Raw genomic sequence first — 19,503 nt, 5'->3', positions numbered from 1 at the left:
ATTGTTATATTACATTTCGTAAATTATATATTTCAAATGTTGTATTTTATTTTGATAATTATTATAATTTTTTTTAGTGCTGCCATCTATCAATCAGTAGTTAAAATTCTTCAATCCAATAAAATAATGATAAAAAAATACGTGTCAGATTAGATTTATATACAAAAACAATAAAAGCAATTAATTCTAAAACAATAAATGTTCTTCTATTAATTGTATTTACACTAAATATAAACCATCAAATAATTTTAATTCATTTTATTGACGTAAGCAAAACAACAATAAGAGTCAACAATCACAACATTAAAAAGAGTTAAACAAAAGCTTTGTTTTTATTTTAACAATGACAGAATTACTAAATAAATTACGAAAATTCGATGCTTATCCAAAAACACCCGAAGATTTTAACATAAAAACGTATGGAGGAGCTACAAGTAAGTATAACCTCAACATTTTACAACAAATTCTTAAATTAACCTTTTTTAGTTACCATAATAAGCTGTATAATAATGTCTTTACTATTTTACGTGGAATTAATGAGTTATTTAACCCCTAACATAACAGAAGAATTATTTGTGGATACATCTCGAAGTCCAAACATTCAAATTAACCTTGATATAATTGTTCCTCAAGTTTCTTGTGATTGCAAGTTCTTTTTTAAGATTATCTCAACAATAATTGTAATAATTTTATTTTAGTTTTAGCATTAGATGCAATGGATTCTTCTGGGGAACAACACCTCCAAATTGATCATAACATTTATAAGCGTAGTTTAGATTTAGATGGTAAGCCTATAACAGAACCTAAAAAAGAAGATATCATAATAAAAGCGAAAGATGAAGAAGAAGCTAAAAACGTATCTTGTGGAAGTTGTTATGGGGCGTCTTTAGATCCTAAAAGATGTTGTAATACTTGTGAAGATGTTCGAGAGGCTTATCGCGAACGCCGTTGGGCATTCCCTGATAATCCAGAAAATATCACTCAATGTAAAGATGAAAAGTTTAATGAGAAAATTAAGAGTGCATTTCAACAGGGTTGTCAAATTTATGGCTCATTAGTTGTAAATAGAGTTAGTGGAAGTTTTCATATTGCTCCTGGTAAAAGTTTTACAGTTAATCATGTACATGTTCATGATGTACAACCCTTTTCATCCACTTCTTTTAATACTACGCACAAAATTAAGCACTTATCCTTCGGGACAAGTATTGATAGCGAAACCCATAACCCACTAAAAGATACTTTGGCTATTGCAGAGGAAGGTAAGAAAAAAATTCATATAAAAATGGTTTAAATAGGTTAGCTTTTTTCGTTTTGTTTTATTAAAAAGAAACTATAACAATAACACTTTAAACTACCCCTAAAAAAATTGAAAGAAATCACAATTTGTATACCCAATTTTAATGATAAAAACCATGGGTATTATTACACTTTATTAAATTCAAGGTTGCTCTCTTCAAAGCTTTCAACATCGCAAACCTGATCCTATCGCTAAAAATGTTCCGAACGAACCACCTCCTTGCAACATAACCTTCCCCACAGTATTTACAAGTTCTTTTCCTCTTAATCCAGATCTGCATTAAAAAAAAAAATAATTAACTTTCCTTTTTTACATATTCCGAGATTTGACCTAACCTCAAAGCCGAAAATCCACCAAATAAGGCGCCGCTAGCCATTCCAACACAAAATCCCAAAAAGAAACCCATTTTCATTTTATCGAAGCACGAGGGCCCCTGTTGTTGATAAACTCCACCGGGAACGGGCATTTCTTTGAGATTTTCGATGCTTTTTTATAACCTATAAAGAATGCTGTCAAATGTCAAAAAAAAGTCAAATATTTTAGCCGGGCCTTATAAAATTGACTTTTCATTTTTGCGTTTTATCTTATAAAATTGATTTATTACCTATTAAAACGGCTAATTCAATGAGTATCTGGATTCGTATTAAATTACTTTTTGTATAAAAAAAATTATAAAAACTGTGGGTTTTTGTAGGCTACGACGCCATTACATACTACAACAAAAATTTGATAATGTACCTTGATCGAGATGAACGTTTTGAATCCAACACTAAATAATTAAAAAGAGATGAAACATACGGAATTATTGAAGATAGAAAGAGATACTATTATATCAATCTCCATATACGTTTTTTTAATTTATTTAACAAATAAGCGGGAAATTTGAGTTTATTATGTAATTTTAATTTTTAGGTGCAACAATGTTTCAGTATCACATCAAAATCGTACCAACGGCTTACGTTAAAAAAAGCGGAGAAAGAATCTATTCAAATCAATTCTCTGTGACGAGACACAAAAAGGTTGTGTCAATTTTAAGTGGTGAATCTGGAATGCCAGGGGCTTTTTTCCAATACGAATTATCCCCTTTAATGGTGAAATTTACCGAAACAGAACGATCATTAGGACATTTTCTTACAAATGTTTGCGCAATTATTGGTGGGGTTTACACCGTGGCGGGACTTATTGATTCTTTTCTATATCACTCAGTGAAACTTATTAAACGAAAAATAGAATTGGGAAAATTTCATTAAACTTTTTTTTTATTATTTGACTATTTTATAAGGTTTTTAAAAATGTATTAAACGCTATAAGTGATGATTTGGCTACATTTACACTAAATTCGCCGTTATCACCGGTTAATAGTGTGGGAAGTGAAATATAATTGGGTTTTTTTGGGTCGTATTGATCTCTTCCTAATTCTTTTAAAAAAAGATGTCTTTGTTTTAATCGGAACTCTCTAAATGTTAAAATTTCTGGCACTTTCGATATCGTTTCTAAAGTTATATTCATTTGATTGTGTAAATATTCGAATGTATTTAATATTTTATCAGGATCTAAAAAAAAAAATAGAAATTTTTAAGGTTTTAATAAGAAAGAATTTTTAGGACTTACTCATCATAAATAAATTTGGTTTATTTAATAAAAGGCTTTTCATTTCATCAGGATTAAACCCCATTTCTTCTTTTATAGTAAAAATGTTTTTTTTAACATGCTGTAGATTGTATGTGATTAATTTTGGTTGTCTCGTTGCTAAACCCCTTACTTCATCCCCAAGTAAATCGAATTTTCCTTGAAAAAATCCTAATCTGTTATCAATTCTATCAGTGCTATAACAAAAAAAAATAATGGAAAGTTTTTGTAAAAAGTTAACTTTACCTAAACATTAACCAAAAAGGATTTTTTGATACAATTCGTATTATTCCATCTTCATTAAACTTTTTGTATAATAAATAATTAATTCTTACTTTTAGGTTATCAAGATCTTTTTGTAAAATATAAGGATTCTTTGTAAAAGCATTGGCAATATCATCTACAGTTAAACCCAAATCATGGAAAAACATCACATATTTTTTAACATCCCTCTCAAAATCCAAACTTAATAAGAACTGCGCAGCATTGGTTTTGTTTTCAATTTTATGTAAATTTACTCCCATTTTTATTAATTGCTGTAGTGTTTCCGATTTATTAACATATGCTGCTAAATTAAATGACGATTTTAAATAAGGAGCCACATGTGAAATATCATCGGTACACTCTTCCAAAACCGATTTCCGTTCATATTTAACATCCACCAGATCATCTTGAAGCAAATTCTTATTTATCACTAAATCGTTTTGTTGCTGAACACTTAAATCTTTTTCTTTTAAATCGGATGTGTTACAATTTGGAATTTTTAAACATTGCGATATTCTTAATAAACGTATTGTTCCTAGTCTTGATAACATTTTTAAACTTGTTTTATTAATATAAAATTTTAGGTTTAATAAGTTTGAGGTTATGCGTAGTAAACATAACCTATTTGGTTTAAAAGTGTCAAATGAGATTGATTTGGATTGATAATACAAGATGGCGTTAAACTAGGTATTTAAACTTTTATTTAATTGTTTGATATTGATAAAAAACGTATTGTTCGTAGTCTTAATAACATTTTTAAACTTGTTTTATTAATATAAAATTTTAGCCTTAATAAATTTCAGGTTGTGCGTATTAAACATAACCTATTTGTTTTAAAAATGTTAAATGAGATTGATTTGGATTGTTAATACAAGATGACGTTAAACTAGGTATTTAAACATTTATTTAATTGTTTAATATTGCTAAAAAAACGTATTGTTCGTAGTCTTAATAACATTTTTACACTTGTTTTATTAATATAAAATTTTAGGTTTAATAAATTTGAGGTTGTGCGTATTAAACATAACCTATTTATTTTAAAAGTTTCAAATGAGATTGATTTGGGTTGATAGTGCAAGATGGCGTTAAACCAGGTATTTAAACTTTTATTTAATTGTTTAATATTGATAAAAAACGTATTGTTCGTAGTCTTGATAACATTTTTAAACTTGTTTCATTATTATCAAATATTATGTTTAATAAGTTTGAGGTTATGCGTAAAACATAACCTATTTGTTTTCAAAGTGTCAAATGACATTGCTTTGGATTGTCAATACAAGATGGCGTTATATTAATTATTTGAAAAATGATACAGTTTAAAGGAAATTGTGAATTTTCATGGAAAATAACTTTATTATATAGCATATAACATTAGAATTATAATTTATTGTATAAATGTTTTAATGTGTAGTGATAAAATTGCGCGAAAGAAAGAACGAAAAGAACATATAAATCGCATAAAAATTATACACCTATTGTTTAATATCTTTAAAGCGTGTAGATGTTTAAATACGCGTATGTATGTATTTATATTAGAGTGGGGCCCCGTACCGGAAAACGGTAATTTTCAACAAAGTTGAAAACGGTAATTTTCAACAAAGTTGAAAACAGTAACCTTGTAATGTTGTTAAAAAACTATTATGCTGTGGATTAGGAGATATATAACAAAATAGCTCAAAAATCACGATTTTTTATTGAAATTTTATCTAACAAAAATTAGTACATAGAAAAAGCGATTATAACAATTTAAAACTGGTAATTTTAACCACAATCAATCTAATTACATAAAACAAGTAGTCATGTCTTTTTAAATGTTGCAATCTATACAGAATAATGATTCATTCAGGATTTTCCACACTATAATCTCACTTTTGTATTTTTTTTGCAATAATTTTATTTAAGTAATAATATTTTGACATTTGACAGATGTCATTAATGTGGTGCCTTGAAATATAATGAAGTTATTGAAGAAAATTATAAATTAAAGTTGAAAGTAGTTCTTTTTGATACAATTATACAGGAAAAATTAATTTTATAACCTAAAATATATTTTAAAAATATTCTTGATGCAGGTTGACCAACATAAAAAGATGTAAACTAATGTTAGAATGAAATGTTGAAATAAACATTTTAAATTAAAAAAAAATAGAAGAAATTAGTTACAAATGCGATCACAAAACCGTGTCGGGGAATCATCACGCCACCTATACGCTTCGCTCTCATTCCACAACATTTTCTAGTCGGAATTGGTAGTCCGTGACAAGGGGGGAGCCACCGTCACGGTTCGAAGCTATCAACACCAGGCAACTTAAATAGATAGAAGACCCTTCTTTCTCTTTTTCACCGAGAATAAATAAAAAAAATTATTACAATAAACAAATATGTTACAAACATTGATAGAAATTTAAAGGGGTTTAAGATTTATAATGGATTAGAAAGGATGAAAAAAGATGACGTAAAAAAAAAGAAGGAAGAAAAAATTATAAAACAATGGAAAGTCCCTTTTGTTTCGCACCTGTTGTTATTTGTTGGTGGTGCTGTTGCTGCTGATGATGATGGTTTTAGATGGCGGTCGGTTTTTAGTTCCCGGTTCGTTGACCGTGTGGATTCTCGGTAGGATGACAATTACGAAGAGGTAAAGTAGGGGAGAAGTAACCGCGTTAATAATTATTTATAAAAAAATTTAGAAAAAAAAAAGTAGGCGAGTTTTTTTTGTAACGAACAAGGTCAACACGAACAGTCACACTACATAATAACATACATACAACGTGTTACACACCATATAATGTTGGTATATAGAATATAAGTATGGATATAAATACGTGGCGTAGTTTTTCGGCATCGCAGCTGATATTGTTGTTTTGACCGGCTCACCTACATAATATAAACAATGTTTCGTAAAAGAAAACAAAACAATCAAGTAATTGAAAACGTTGTTTTGAAAGATGATTACGATGATATTGTATTTTAATAATTACCATATGAAGGATGCAGAAGAATGATGATAAAAGGGGGAGAGTTTAAAACGCGATACGGCTGTAGTTTCGTCTTACATTGAAACCAGTCCCGGTTTTTTCCCGTCGTTGTCCGACGATCAGATCCGTTCCCAGGTTGCTTTCTTTCACGGTTCAGAAAACGACCGCGCGGCGTCCTCCTCATCGCCACCGCCGCCTCTCTATCTTTCCTACATCATTGTTCTATATTACCCAAAAGACGTTTGTTCGCCGTTATTCAAAAGTTGCAACATTCTCACACTTTGTATAAAAAGAATTCTTGAAATCCGATAAAATTAAATCAATTTTATACTGATATTATTTTTTTCAACACGTGGAATTCGGATTAGTCATTTATAATAACAGGATTCCGATTTCCTACTCTAAAGTTAAAGAAAACTACCGTTAGGATAAGAAGAAAAAACGTTTTTTTCTGTTTCAAGATCACTTGGTTTTTGTTTTTCGAACACTAAACACTTTTAAAAAAATCTTTGACGAATTTTTTTTGCGCCCCTGAGGATGGCACTCAAAGTCCACGGGTGTTTAGAAAATGGTACCCCGTGAATTCTTCCAGTGCCATTCGCAGGGTTCGGCGGTCGTTTGTCGACTGTAGTTGCGGAGAGCGGTCGACAGGTAGTTCGAGAGAACGGGGCCCCCTTCCTCCGCGTTAAAACTCACCTGCGGAACCGGCGGCGGCGGCAACGGCGCGCACACACCGCCGCCGACACCGGGGCGAGGACATTGCACCTGTGGCTTCGACGGGGCCGATTATTAGTCATCGGAACAGTACTCCATCTACCGGCTGCGCACGAACCGGAACGAAGTGACTATAGTTGTAATCCCCCCTTTTCTTTCGCAATGATGCGATTCTTGCAAATATGAACGAAACCCTTTCTTATTATTATTTTCTTAAATTTTCCATTTATACCAGTTTAAAAAAAAGCATTGTTTTTCTTCTTGGTAATTAGTGTGATTAAGTAAACGGAAATACGGGGTCGATTTCTCGTAACTGAAGTCATCGAGACCGAGACGACGGAATCATTGCGCCGTGGTGATGATGATTCATATCTTTTCCTTCAATTCGATCTAAATATGCGCAAGCTTTCGCCGATTACGTTGGTTAGCCTGGTTAGAACGAACAGCGGAAAATGTCTTTTAGAAGCTTCCTCTTCGTGCATTCGACTTCTTGTACCGGTTTCATTTATTTTCATCTTCACCGCTACTATCATTTCCTCAGTTCATCAATTTCAAATTTGACATCTACCTGTTTATAATTAATAATTACAATTCAATCTTAATAATCATTTCAATATCTAACAATAAGAAAAAGACATACATATGTAGATTTACAGAGCAGAACAAAAGTCTAGAAACAAAATTTTCAGATTTGACAATTTTTGACAGTATTTCTGATATGAGTAACACTTTGACATTTTGGATTTTTTAATGCAACACATTTTGGAACTACAGTGCAACAACATATAATGCAGAGCTTTATTGAAGATATTCAATAAACTTCAAATTTAAGAAACGTGAGTTTAATTTCCTTTGTTTGTTTGCTATTAAACGTCAAAATGAGTCATTCTTGGATCTGAAGTATCTTTTATGTTTACAGGTTGCTAAGAATGGATCCCAATAAAACTAACAGACGACGAGGTAAATATAAACAATTTTTGATGACGTTAGGCTCGAAATATAGAATGAATCGAAGGATGGTGGAGATTGGAAGAAACTAGCTAGGTTGGTAATCCACTTAAAATTGTAAACGATTTGTTAAATTAAAGATAGGAACGAAGAAACATTATATTTGAAAACATCAAGAAAGTGATGATAAACTGGATCCACGTAAATTCACAAATTTCTGTGAAGAGTATAGCCCATCAACATAATATCAAACCTTTAGAAGTCATTATTTACCAGTAATAAGGTTCATGTTCGCCATGGAAAAAGGTGTTAGACAAGGAGACAGTTTATCCTCATTGCTATTTGTAGATTTTATGGATGAAGTGATGAAAACATGCAAGAAAAGAGCAGAAACTTCGGTGGTCGGCATGCTCAACCTCAGATCGGTTATGTACCAGGCTCTGAAATATGCAGATAATGTAGTCCTCATCGCACACTTGGAGAAGAAATTGCAACTAAAGAAGCAAGGGCCTGATGTTGAACAAGGTGAAGACTCAAGTTATGATTGTGACTAGGATATAGGAACAGGTAGATAACATTCACATCGAATGTGTTGGTCAACTTCTCACCCAAGTCGGCAGCTATCAATATCTGGGCATGACAATCCATCAGATGGGCAAGTTTGCCTTACTGAAGAGGTCGGGAACAGAGTGCTCAAGGCTACTAAGGCGTATGCCCTGAGTCGGTGTGTGTTTAGAAAAGATGAAATAAGCCGGAAGGCCAAGACAAGAGTTTATAAACCCTATACTTACTTATGGTGGTGAAAGCTAGACCGCAAAGAGGAAGGACATCAGTTGATATTATAGAATGCCTCCGGAGGGTTGCATGAAAGACACGACGGGATAGAGTGCGAAACAGCAGTATTCGAGAAGAACTCAAATGCAGCTGGTCGAAAGGATGATTGAGGATTGTTTGGCCACGTAAGACGAATGGGACAGATAAGTAAACCACGGATATACATGGAGGCCAGCAGATTGGGACCAGCGGAAGGAAGACTATGCAGCAGTTCAAAGGTCTTGCTGGGCTTTGAACTTTGTGCCATCAACTCCCCAACATACCAGTTGGCCAAATACCTTGCAAAGAGCCGTATGTAGACGCTAGCGACAGTTAATATTTGCATAGCTTTAAATATGCTTCTGCAGCTATCTCGCAGTCCTGCACACGCCAAAGCTCTAAGGGCTTCCTTGTGCTAGATTAAGAGCTTGGAAGTTTGAGACGATGATCCCCACACATCGATGCCATATTGAAGTATGGAATTAAAGTAGCTGAAGTAGGCGGTTCTAGCAGCTTCATGCGTTGAGATAATCCTTATTCTTCTGATGAGGTAGGTTGCTGTGGCTAACTTTTTGTAACGTATTCTATATGTGAATTCCATTTCAGGTGGGAATCTAAGTTGAGACCAAGGAATTTAATCGTATGTCCCGTATCTGGCTCTCTATTGGTGAGTATGAGTGATTGCGTCTTTTTCTCATTCAGTCTTAGCTTATTGCTGGCGAACCACTCTTTCGCTTCCAGCTCGACTTCTTCGGACCTTCCGATGAGTTCCTGTCTATCTATAGATGTCACCAACAGCGAAGTATCATCAGCGAATCAAATCATCCGTTAAATTTTGTGGTAAGTCATTGATATAGATCAGGAACAAAACTGGGCCAAGAACAGATCCCTGTGGCACTTCCTGCCCTATCTATCTTTTTGCCGAGAATCTTCCTTTCTAGTAAACCATTTGTATTCTATCCTGGAGATATGTCTTAAAGAGTGAAAGTGAAGTAGTACTCTAGTTTAGCGAGCAAAATCTGGTGGTCGACGCAATCAAAAGCCTTTGTCAAATCGCAGCATTTGAGTAGTGCTTCTTCCTTTTTGTTGAAAGCATTTGCTATCAGTTCCAAAGGACCCGTAACAGATTTTCAAGAAAGTCAATCAGTCGTTTCTTTATGACTCGTTCAAAGACCTTGGATAGTGTTGATTGTATTGCGATGGGCCTGTAATTAGCGTAACTTTAAATTCTTCTGGATAAATTCCATCTAGATTGATGGCATCTGTTAACGGTTTTGCTATTTCGTCTTGTATACTCTTTAATAAAACTGATGAAATTCCATACAAGTCTAATGTATTTTTTGATTTTAGGTTCTGTATGACATTTCCGACCTCTATCAAATCTACTGGTGTGAGGAAAATAGAACTCGCAAACGACATGCTTCTCTTCACGAAGACTTCCGGACAGAGCACAGGTCCAGGTTCAGAGTGCATCTGGTTGCCAATCTCACAAAAATAATTATTAAAGTCATCCGGAGTTGGACCGTCATAGTCACAACTGGTGTCTAATTTCTTTTGGTAGAATTCGTTTTTAATTACCGTCCAAATGGCCTTAGAACGATTGTCGCTATTTTGTGTATAGTTGGAAAGAGTTGTAGCTTTTTGTTGTTGAATTGCTTGCTTGTATTCTAATTTGTATCGCTTGTAAATTTCCCTGTGTTCAGGTAAGTTCACATCTGTTGCCATAGTGTGCAATATATCCAATATTTTCTTGTTATTCTGCAATTCCGGAGGAAAATTCATTTGATAACAGATGTGCAATGACAACATGGAAAGTGGAATTAAAACAGAATAAATTGGACATCACTTCATGCATTTTATTGCAGCTTCGGTATGATTGCAGAGATGAAGCATCTTCTGCAGGTGCTCCAAAAAGAAATATTTTGTACTATTTTTTCTATCTATTTCAATTTATACATCTAGGTGATGGTAGCAAGTAGGTAATGTTAGCTAGTGTTAGTTATGTTAAAGCACGTTGCAATGCACTAATTATTTCCGAAAATTTCACAATCTTCAACAGCAAAAATTATGTGTTCATTGGCAAAAAACGTAGTGTTAGTAATCATAACATTAAAAACATGGCCTAATAATACTTGGTTTAGTCATAAATCGAAAATAAGGTTACAATTCTTTTATTGGTTAAAATTGACATCTTTGTTCTTTTAGATAATTCTAGATTATTTTATTTTTAGATTTTGGGTATCTTCCTGAACGTATCATCGAAATCGTTGACCGAAGAGCATCCGGCTTTCAGTTCCCCTTTCGTCGCTGCGCGTCCAGCAGCGCGAGAGCCGTTTCCGGTGCGGGACTACGTGGTGCGTATCGCGCTCGCCGAAGATGGCAGATACGGTAGGAGCAGCGCTCGGGGCAACTCCAGCGGACCGTGTCTCCCCTCGCCACCTCATTAAGCCTAACAATTGCACTTATTTTCACGGCGAAGATCACCAACGTAACTCTAGGTACTCTACGCAAGCATCCAAAACGTCTTTTCAGTCTACTTCTTTTGCTTATTTAACTTTCCAAAGAAAGAAGTAAAGTTAAAAAAAATTGGATTTCTTTAAATTTTCATATCTATATCTAAGTTAGGTTTTTAATGAAAAATTCCACAGCGTTAATCTATTTATACCAATTATTTTCGAATTGATCTATTGAAAGAATGTTTTATAAGGTTGATGGAAGTGGAATAAACGGCGACAGATGCAGATTTAACTGTACAACCAATTTGAACGGCAGCGCGGGTTCTTCGTCTTTTCTCTTCCGGAGCCGGGTTTTACAATTAAATCCGTTTGAAAAGAGCGGAGTCCCGAAGTCCCGCCGACCGTATGCTACCGCCGCGACTAACAGCAGCGGAAAACCGGGAATTAGATGAACGAATCGTCGTCGTCGTCGTGCCTAGTCACGGCGCGCTGGTTCCTCACCGAGTCGACGGCCTCGAGGTTCCGTTCAGAAGAACCCGCGACGGGTGCACGCGTCTAAAACACCCCTTTTCTTAGTCGCGCTTGGTAAACCAACGGTGAAAAAACCTGTACGTTAAACTTAAAAAGTATTCGTTTAAAAATAAAAATTTTTTACACTTTTTACTTCCTTTAAGTTTAAGTCACTACTTGTCAATTAGACATAAATATGACATTGACGTATTTAGGTTATAATTTATAACATAACCTCTTTGTCGTTAATTTTTTATTTTTCAAAGAACGTAATTAAAATTTTAATTCAACCTGAATATAATAAATTCCAGTAGCGACAAGTTTGTTGCTATTAAATGTTATTAAAATCTCATTAACCGTCAAGCGGAAGCGAACGATGGTGACTACGGTGACAATTTTATGGTGTCATGATGGTTTAAATCGAATTTCACATATTTCCCACACCATCGTTAATTTTCCCACACCAGAAGAGATCTATTAAAACGACCACCCTATTTCGTTCCGTTTTCAATTTATTGCTATTACCCAAATCAATTAAAAACTAAATTTACAGTTTTGAACGATTTCCATTTTGATTAAGAGGCTATTACACTTATCTCCCCATTTACATTGAAGATAGGTTTTGTACAAAACAGTGTAAATTGAAATCTTGGATTTTGTTAAGTAAAATCGTGTTAAACGAAAAAAAAACGTCATCACTTTCATGAACTTGAGTTTTCTTGATGCGATTTTGGCTCAATGGTTAACGAAATTTTGCAAAATCTTTACAGATTTGTGTCATATTGTATGAAATGTTGCCCAATTTTCTTCACAATTCAAGTCCTAAGCTAATGATTCTTGCTGTGCACGCAACTGGTTCAAATTGCTCTTCATTCGAATCATTGTCTTCATCATGTTGGTTTGTTTTATGAACCATGTTCATTAAATCATCTTCATTCAGTTCTTAAACTATAAACTTGTAAGTTTAAATGATCCCTTAATCTAATGGCTATAATAAAGAAGTTGTATTCTTCGGTAAAAAGACAACCTTTACATTTTCGTGTTGTAAATCTGGAGGATGAGCTGGAGCATTATCAATTAATACAACGGTAATCCCTTGTTCATTGAAAGCTGTGGCAGCCATCCAATAGACGGGAAAGTTTTTGCATTGCAACAGAAAAGAACTTTTCACTACTTTATGACCACTAGCTGATTTGTGAGCTTTAGCTATGAAGGTTTTTGCTGGCATTCTTTTTGTTCTTCAAATCCTTTGCACTATAGAACCTTAGACACATATGGCTTAACAAACAATATAATAAAGTCAGTAATAGAACAGTATGCGGTCAATCTTAATATTATGTTCAATAAATGTGTCAGCGATGGAATTTTTCCTTCAGAGTTCAAGACAGCGAGAGTCCTGCCATTATATAAGAAGGGTGATAAAAAGGACTATAACAATTATAGACCTATATCAATTTTGCCCGTTATCTCCAAGATATTTGAAAGATTAATAGCAAGATGGTTGGTGGAATACTTTAAGACCAATAAATATTTTGCGACCAGTCCCCACGGGTACCAATTAGGCAAATCGGTAATGACGGCTGTTTCTGAAGTAATTGCCTTTATAACGAAAGCACACGATGAGCAAAATGTGGTTCAGATCGACCTGCTGGACCTCAGTAAGGCATTCGATACCATCAGCCACTCCATTCTCCTGAGTAAACTTCAGTTTTATGGTATTAGAGGTCTATAACTAAATTTAATAAGATCTTATTTGATGGACAGACAACAATATGTTGAGTATAATGGTAATAGATCGTCTAGTGTAAAAATCAAACATGGTGTTCCTCAGGGGTCTGTTCTTAGACCTCTCCTGTTTATCATCTGCCTTCCAACATTATTGAAGAAACATATTTATATGCTGATGATACATCCATCGTATTAAAGGACACTACAAAGGATAAATCACAAGAAGCTATAGTGTCCACTCAAGAATGGTTCAGTAAAAATCTGCTCAAACTAAACAGTGAAAAAACAGAACATATAGTGTTGGAGACCACTCGACGTGGGAGGGAATCTACAACTTTAAAATTTTTGGGTATGCATCTAGACAGCGGAATGACGTGGCAAGTACACTTGAAGCATCTGAGGACTAGGCGGACTTCTGCTATCTTTACAATACGAAGACTAAAACAAGTAACCCCTCGCCAGGCAGCGAGGTTGTCATACTTTGCATCTCTTCACTCGGTGGCGTCGTATGGTGTTCTTTTCTGGGGTGGGGCATCTGATTTTCTGAACTTCCTTGATTTCCATAGCTATCTGACAAGATCACGACACCAATATCAGGTACCGTACCTCAGAATTGCATCAACGCAAAAGTATGTGGATTACTGGGGTCCAAAACTCTATAACCAACTACCACCGCAGCTGATTGCGCTGTCTAGGGAACGGTTTAAGAGGAAAATAAAAGAATATTTGATGGAGAACGTTTTCTATTCGTGCGAGGAATATCTCACGACAGTTCAGTCTCACAATTTTAATGCGTAATGTGTAGTGTGTAATTGCCATGAAATGTATATTTGTATTATTAATATTTCATTCTACTTCTTATGTATTCAATAACGTTTTGTAGTAATGGTTTGTATGTATGTATGTAGGAAAGCGGAGGGTATGCTACGCACACAGCACCTAGGCCCCAACGGGCCCCTTGTACATTCTTCTACACTGTCTCCGGCTACATCAACCAGCCTAAGGAATTTCCGAAGGCTAGGATACAGCTCAGAGGTGTGTTCCTGATGCCATCTGTGGTCGGCCATTCCTTTCCGAAGTCTCTCATTCTGAGGTCTTGCAGAGTGGGGCATTCACACAAGATGTGTCGGACCGTCTCCTCGCTCTCTTTACAGAGGCGGCAGAGAGGACTAATAGCAAGCTTAAGGTTATAAAGATGCTTGTTTACCTTACAGTGACCCGTGACGAGTCCCGTTACAGTTCGTAGAGCGTTTCTACCAAGCCTTACGAAAGACAAGGCTGCCTCTGCTGAAGGTAATGGTTTATTACGACAATAAAATATATTATTATTATTAAAAAATTTACGCAAACTATAAAGATACCATAAAAACTACAAACGTTGAAAACTGACCAATTCAAAAAATAAACGCACAATAGTATAAGCTTTGCTGATAAAATGATTCGCACTATGTACTTCCATGAACCAAGTAGCTTTACTGCTGTCAATACATACGTACAGATTAGCGGGATTCCCCTAAATGTATATATTTTACAGGGAGTCCCCTGTTCTGTTGCTTTGTAAAAAGTAATATTACAAAGATTTAGTTTTTTAAATCAACTTTATTTATAGTTCAGCATCTTTAATGTTTTTATTGTACTCCGAAAGGCATATTTTAACCTCAAACGAATGATTATCTTCCAGCGACTTTAACCATCCCAAAATTTCATCATTTTCATCGATATAAAGTTTTTTTAGTTTTCGAGGAAGTGGAAATGCGGTTATTAAACGTAAACTTTTCATAAATGCCATATTGAGCATTTTTAATTGTAATAAATATTTCGAAACCGATTCCAAGCTGGTTATGCTTTTGCAACTTTTTAAACTTAACTTTTCTAAATTTCGCGCAACGTTCGCTATAATATCCAAACTTCCTTCGGTGATTTTCCAACAACCAGATAAATCCAATACGGTTAATTTTTTCATGACGCGTTCCCCGTCTTCGAATAGTTCCATAACGTGAATGTCGTTGATTTGATACGCGTTGGTTATTTTTAATACTTTTAATCGGGGGAATTGTTGCCATATCGAAGCGAATTGTTCCCCAACTAATTTCGTTGCGCTAAAAAGAGCTAGCCTTTCTAATTTTCTACAATTAAAAACTACCTAGAAAACAATGATTTTATAAAAAAAAATAAAAATTAAGTTGGGCAACTCAATATACTCCGAAAGTTGAAACTGAAAAAGTTGCGCAATCAAAAGCTAAAGAAATCAATCTGTCACAAGTACTTAAAAATATTAAAACCGCATCATCATCTTTTAAAACTTCACTTTTACATACGTATTTTGAAACTCTTAAATCGTTTAATTTTCGGCAATTTAAAACTGCCGTGATTAAATCTTTTGCGCCTAAATGCGGATTATCGCTCAAATTTAATTTTCTAAAAAGAAAAATTGATTTTTGTTAGTTAATTAATTTGAAATTTTGATTTTTACCAACTTTAGGTGTGTAAGGGATGATAATTCTTTGTAAAAAGTGGTCCCTTTGATTTGAGTTCCACTCAAGTCCAACGACTCCAGTCGAGGGCACGACTTTATGACGAAACGGATCGCGGACTCCGGCACCGTACCTGGAGTGCAGTGCCTTATTGCCAGGTGTTTGATGCCCGGTATGCACCTACAGACCTGCCTAATGACGGTTGCCGGTTCCAATATGTCGTCAGCACGAACCGACTCTAATTTCGTCCAACTGCGAATCTTCTTGCAAATAAAATTAATCGGAACGTCATTACCACGGATTGTTAACGATTTCCATAGATCGGGATGTTGAGCCGCATATTTCCATTGTATACAAACCTCAAACAAAAATTTTAGGTATATTACTTGTAATTACAACGTATTTTTTTATACCAGCATTAAACTTTTTAATTCCAATTGGGTAAAGTACCGAAAAATTTTAACCAAAATAGGAATGGGGAGGTTATGATACCAAGTTGAAGTTATATTATAATTAGACGATGGTGAGGTTGATTTTAATGGGTTTCTTAATACTGACATAGCCGAGGGCATTCGCGACGACGAATTTTTATTCATTTTCTTGACACTTTTAAACTTATTCCTTGTCTTCACAAAATTTTTAAATTAACATCACTAATGACATTTGACGTTATATGAACATATATTTTCGTCGTTTTAAACCAGTTTTACAAGCAAAATCAATATAAATAATAAAGCTTTTCGATTATAAGGTTTATAAATCAATAAATAAAAAAGTAATAATTTTTGACAATTATGACATTTTAAATTTATTGACATCACCACGGTACCAACATAAATGAAGAAAATTATATCTCAATAAAAATATAATTTTAAATTAAATTATGGTGAAAAACTATTTTTATCTCTTTTTAAGATAATAATTATTTAATCTCAAAAATAAATATTATAATTTTAGTTCTTATTTTCACCACGGTGAAGTTAGAAAAAAATCGCGCATGCGTGTTACATGACAATTGACGTGTCTTTAGTTTTGGTTGAATCGAATCTGTTAATAACTTAATCAAAAAAATATTAAATAAAAATCGTATTTTTTAAAATAAATCATGGCCCCTAAAGAAAAACCGGAAGCCGCAAAGGTAATAATCATATATATGAAGTATTTGGTTGATGAAACGATATGAGATATAACCTAAAAATATTTTCCATGTCTCCATAGGTAAAAATCAACAAATGGGATGGATCTGCGGTAAAGAATGCTTTAGATGATGCTGTTAGAGAGGTTTAAATTGCATTTTATACTTAAACCATAAAAATTTTAACATCAATTTGTTATAGGTGCTTATTACTAATTTTAAGTACAAAGAAAATCATTCCCTCATGGATGGGAGATTATTTATTTGCGGAATTGCTGTTGGTGTGGCAATGTTCGCTTTGTTATGGGATCATTTATACCCATTTCCACAATCAAGGTACTTTTCAAATTTCTATAGCATTTTCCTATTAATCATTTCATTTTTAGGCCTATTCTTATATTTTGTGTTACCACTTATTTTGTAATGATGGGGATCCTTACTCTTTACACTACTTATAAGGAAAAGGGCATTTTTGCTGTTGCTATACAAAAAACTGGTTCAAAAGATAATGTATGGGAAGTCAGTTCAGTACTTAAAAAGTAAGTTAAAAACAATGATAGAAAATGGCTAAATGCTTCTAGTTCTAGTTTAAAAGAAACGAATTTAACTTTAAATTTTTTCTAGATATGATGATAAATATAATCTATCTTTGGCATTTATCGATGGAAAAAATGGGAAAAGAAGAGAAGCTTGCATACAAAAAAGTGTAGCAAATTACATTGATGTAAATGGCAGTATAGTACAAGATCTGGTTGATACAGAAGTAACAAAACTGCACAATTCTCTTTTAAATGATCGTAAAGATAACTAAAACAATACCTTAAAGAAGCATCTCAATTTTTTTTTTAAATAAATGCATTTATTGTAACTTAAAACTTAAATTGAATACAAAGATTAAATTGAAAGAAGAAAAATGAATAAGCTTTCTAAAAACTATTTTATAACTAGACAAAGATGTTTTTATTTTAACCCATTATGTTGTTATTAATCTTTTTTCTCATCACTTTTAATTTCTTTATTATCATCTTTATTAGCTTCCGGCAACCATAATCCACTATCAACACATCTTTTCATGTGATATCTAGCCGATTCTTCATCCATTTTAGTAATTGTTTCTTGTAGTAACCCAATATCTTGAGATTCAAAACATTTTTGAAGCTCCGGTGGTAAACTCTCAAATACTTCTTGTGGATCCAAACCGCCTGGACCTAATCTTTGTTTACGTTCTTCTTCTTCAGCTTCCTAAAACAAATAGTTATTATTAAATCCTAAATCACAACATATTTACCTTTATAGCTTCTTCAAGCTTTTCAGCTGCACGTTTACGAATCCTTTCCTTAAATTGTTTCAATTCATCATTAAAGGAGGCTTGATATTCAGGTTCAACAACTTGTATTTTGGTAAAAAAAGCATCTAAACATTGCCTTGGATCATAATCGAGTTGTTTTGATAATTCCAGAATGTATTGCATACAAATTGTTTGATGTGCAACATGCTCCATAAGACTGTGTTTCTCTTCCATTTCCAAATTAATACACCATATCACTAAATAATTAGCCGTATCCTCGCAAACTAAATAATCGTGAGCTTTTAAGTAAGCTCGAGAATCTTCGTATTTTTGCAACATTCCAAATTTCTTTAATTCTGATTCGTGATTTTTAATGAAGTTTTTCATTCGAGCTTCTCTTTCTTCTTCAGATAAATTGTCATCTTTTGGTCTTGGGGCTGGTTTATTAATTATAGTTTTAGCAAAACCTGGTTTACTAATCGTATCAACATTCCAAGGTTGTTTTTTCTCCTTTTTCTTTAATTCATCACTCGTTTTCTTTATACTTTCACCCTCTTTTTCCAATTCTTTTATTACTTTATCTAATTCACTCAAATTCGCACCTTCCGCCTTAGCCAATTTACTTCTTGCTTCCGCCAGCTTTTTCTCGTGCTCCGCTTTACGCTTTTCGAATTGTTCCACTTCCTGTTTGTGCTCTTCCATACGTTGAACCCTCGCTTGGTGTCTCCATCTGAAGAGGGATGGGGTGTCAATGTTCGGGTGAGTGTCATCTTCGTCGTCTGAAATCTACAAAAATAAGGTTAAGTGAGAATGTTACGCGTATTTCATATAAAAACCTCTATATTTGCCCACTTGCTATAATCTACCATGATTTTTAGTTGAAGAATAAAACGAAGATTATTTTACGAGTCTTTTTTGACGCAATTTTGACAGTTATTTATTTTCTAGAATTATTTCATTTTTTCTAAAACTCGTATATTTGTGCTAAAGTAAACAATTTCTAATATTTATTTTATACTTTATTTACGTATTTTTAATCAAAAATAGCAATAATTCATCGATTGAAATAAAACAAATAAATCTTTTTTTGAATTATAAAATTTTTATGATATTGGCATATTTTTTCATTTTTAGTTAAGTTGTTTGGTAAGGCGAAAATACAGTTATCTAAAATATCTTCCACATATTTTGACTGCAACATCTCTTCGTCCTTATCTTATTCGCAAAAATTGATTAACCCATCTCTTTTATGTTGAGATAGTATTAGGTGTT

The 19,503-nt window shown here is 33.6% G+C and overlaps 7 protein-coding genes and 1 long non-coding RNA gene across 11 annotated transcripts; 3 read left to right on the top strand and 5 right to left on the bottom strand.

Annotated features, from left to right (window-relative positions):
• Window positions 1-133: 133 nt before the first annotated feature.
• On the top strand, window positions 134-2,941 carry LOC111424397 (endoplasmic reticulum-Golgi intermediate compartment protein 3). The gene is made up of 4 exons (XM_023057910.2): window positions 134-434; window positions 487-645; window positions 699-1,259; window positions 2,210-2,941. Exons 1-4 carry the CDS (start codon window positions 344-346, stop codon window positions 2,545-2,547), a joined length of 1,149 nt encoding a protein of 382 aa, XP_022913678.2. The 5' UTR covers window positions 134-343; the 3' UTR covers window positions 2,548-2,941.
• On the bottom strand, window positions 1,278-2,021 carry LOC111424399 (reactive oxygen species modulator 1). Of its 2 annotated transcripts, none has more exons than XM_023057912.2 (3): window positions 1,902-2,021; window positions 1,633-1,806; window positions 1,278-1,571 (listed from the first exon to the last, which is right to left on the bottom strand). In XM_023057912.2, the coding sequence occupies exons 2-3, from the start codon at window positions 1,761-1,763 to the stop codon at window positions 1,463-1,465; spliced, it is 240 nt and encodes a 79-aa protein (XP_022913680.1). In that variant the 5' UTR covers window positions 1,764-1,806; window positions 1,902-2,021; the 3' UTR covers window positions 1,278-1,462. The 2 variants fall into 2 exon arrangements, with proteins under 2 accessions (XP_022913680.1, XP_022913681.1); XM_023057913.2 differs by having other exon boundaries at window positions 1,633-1,794.
• Window positions 2,539-3,834, bottom strand: LOC111424398 (mitochondrial transcription termination factor 3). Its single transcript, XM_023057911.2, has 3 exons — window positions 3,173-3,834; window positions 2,909-3,123; window positions 2,539-2,850 (listed from the first exon to the last, which is right to left on the bottom strand). Exons 1-3 carry the CDS (start codon window positions 3,739-3,741, stop codon window positions 2,573-2,575), a joined length of 1,062 nt encoding a protein of 353 aa, XP_022913679.2. The 5' UTR covers window positions 3,742-3,834; the 3' UTR covers window positions 2,539-2,572.
• Window positions 3,835-4,864: 1,030 nt separating this feature from the next.
• Window positions 4,865-6,863, bottom strand: LOC111424366 (uncharacterized). The gene is made up of 2 exons (XR_002707609.2): window positions 6,169-6,863; window positions 4,865-6,064 (listed from the first exon to the last, which is right to left on the bottom strand). It is a non-coding gene; the product is annotated as an uncharacterized lncRNA (long non-coding RNA).
• On the top strand, window positions 6,721-15,989 carry LOC111424367 (uncharacterized). 3 transcript variants are annotated; one of them, XM_071197143.1, is made up of 8 exons: window positions 6,721-7,715; window positions 7,799-8,952; window positions 9,009-9,190; window positions 9,247-9,307; window positions 9,382-9,480; window positions 10,872-11,138; window positions 11,348-14,627; window positions 15,817-15,989. In XM_071197143.1, the coding sequence occupies exons 3-6, from the start codon at window positions 9,186-9,188 to the stop codon at window positions 11,085-11,087; spliced, it is 381 nt and encodes a 126-aa protein (XP_071053244.1). In that variant the 5' UTR covers window positions 6,721-7,715; window positions 7,799-8,952; window positions 9,009-9,185; the 3' UTR covers window positions 11,088-11,138; window positions 11,348-14,627; window positions 15,817-15,989. The 3 variants fall into 3 exon arrangements, 2 of the variants coding, with proteins under 2 accessions (XP_071053244.1, XP_071053243.1); XM_071197142.1 differs by having other exon boundaries at window positions 10,872-14,627; XR_002707610.2 differs by lacking the exons at window positions 10,872-11,138; window positions 11,348-14,627; window positions 15,817-15,989 and adding an exon at window positions 9,991-10,847.
• Window positions 14,920-16,606, bottom strand: LOC111424352 (F-box/LRR-repeat protein 7-like). The gene is made up of 4 exons (XM_023057855.2): window positions 16,222-16,606; window positions 15,812-16,167; window positions 15,536-15,752; window positions 14,920-15,477 (listed from the first exon to the last, which is right to left on the bottom strand). The coding sequence occupies exons 1-4, from the start codon at window positions 16,402-16,404 to the stop codon at window positions 14,938-14,940; spliced, it is 1,296 nt and encodes a 431-aa protein (XP_022913623.1). The 5' UTR covers window positions 16,405-16,606; the 3' UTR covers window positions 14,920-14,937.
• Window positions 16,607-16,803: 197 nt separating this feature from the next.
• LOC111424309 (Signal peptidase complex subunit Spase25) lies at window positions 16,804-17,896 on the top strand. The gene is made up of 5 exons (XM_023057810.2): window positions 16,804-16,946; window positions 17,027-17,089; window positions 17,146-17,279; window positions 17,330-17,482; window positions 17,568-17,896. Exons 1-5 carry the CDS (start codon window positions 16,914-16,916, stop codon window positions 17,752-17,754), a joined length of 570 nt encoding a protein of 189 aa, XP_022913578.1. The 5' UTR covers window positions 16,804-16,913; the 3' UTR covers window positions 17,755-17,896.
• Window positions 17,764-19,178, bottom strand: LOC111424311 (cell division cycle protein 37). The gene is made up of 3 exons (XM_023057811.2): window positions 19,068-19,178; window positions 18,232-19,017; window positions 17,764-18,185 (listed from the first exon to the last, which is right to left on the bottom strand). The coding sequence occupies exons 1-3, from the start codon at window positions 19,098-19,100 to the stop codon at window positions 17,928-17,930; spliced, it is 1,077 nt and encodes a 358-aa protein (XP_022913579.1). The 5' UTR covers window positions 19,101-19,178; the 3' UTR covers window positions 17,764-17,927.
• Between the last annotated feature and the right edge of the window lie 325 nt (window positions 19,179-19,503).

This window comes from Onthophagus taurus, chromosome 6 (assembly GCF_036711975.1).
Source record: "Onthophagus taurus isolate NC chromosome 6, IU_Otau_3.0, whole genome shotgun sequence".
NCBI classification, from domain to species: Eukaryota; Metazoa; Arthropoda; class Insecta; order Coleoptera; family Scarabaeidae; genus Onthophagus; species Onthophagus taurus.
The sequence above is the reverse complement of the archived record's forward strand: the minus strand, read 5'-3'. Positions and strand labels throughout refer to the sequence as shown.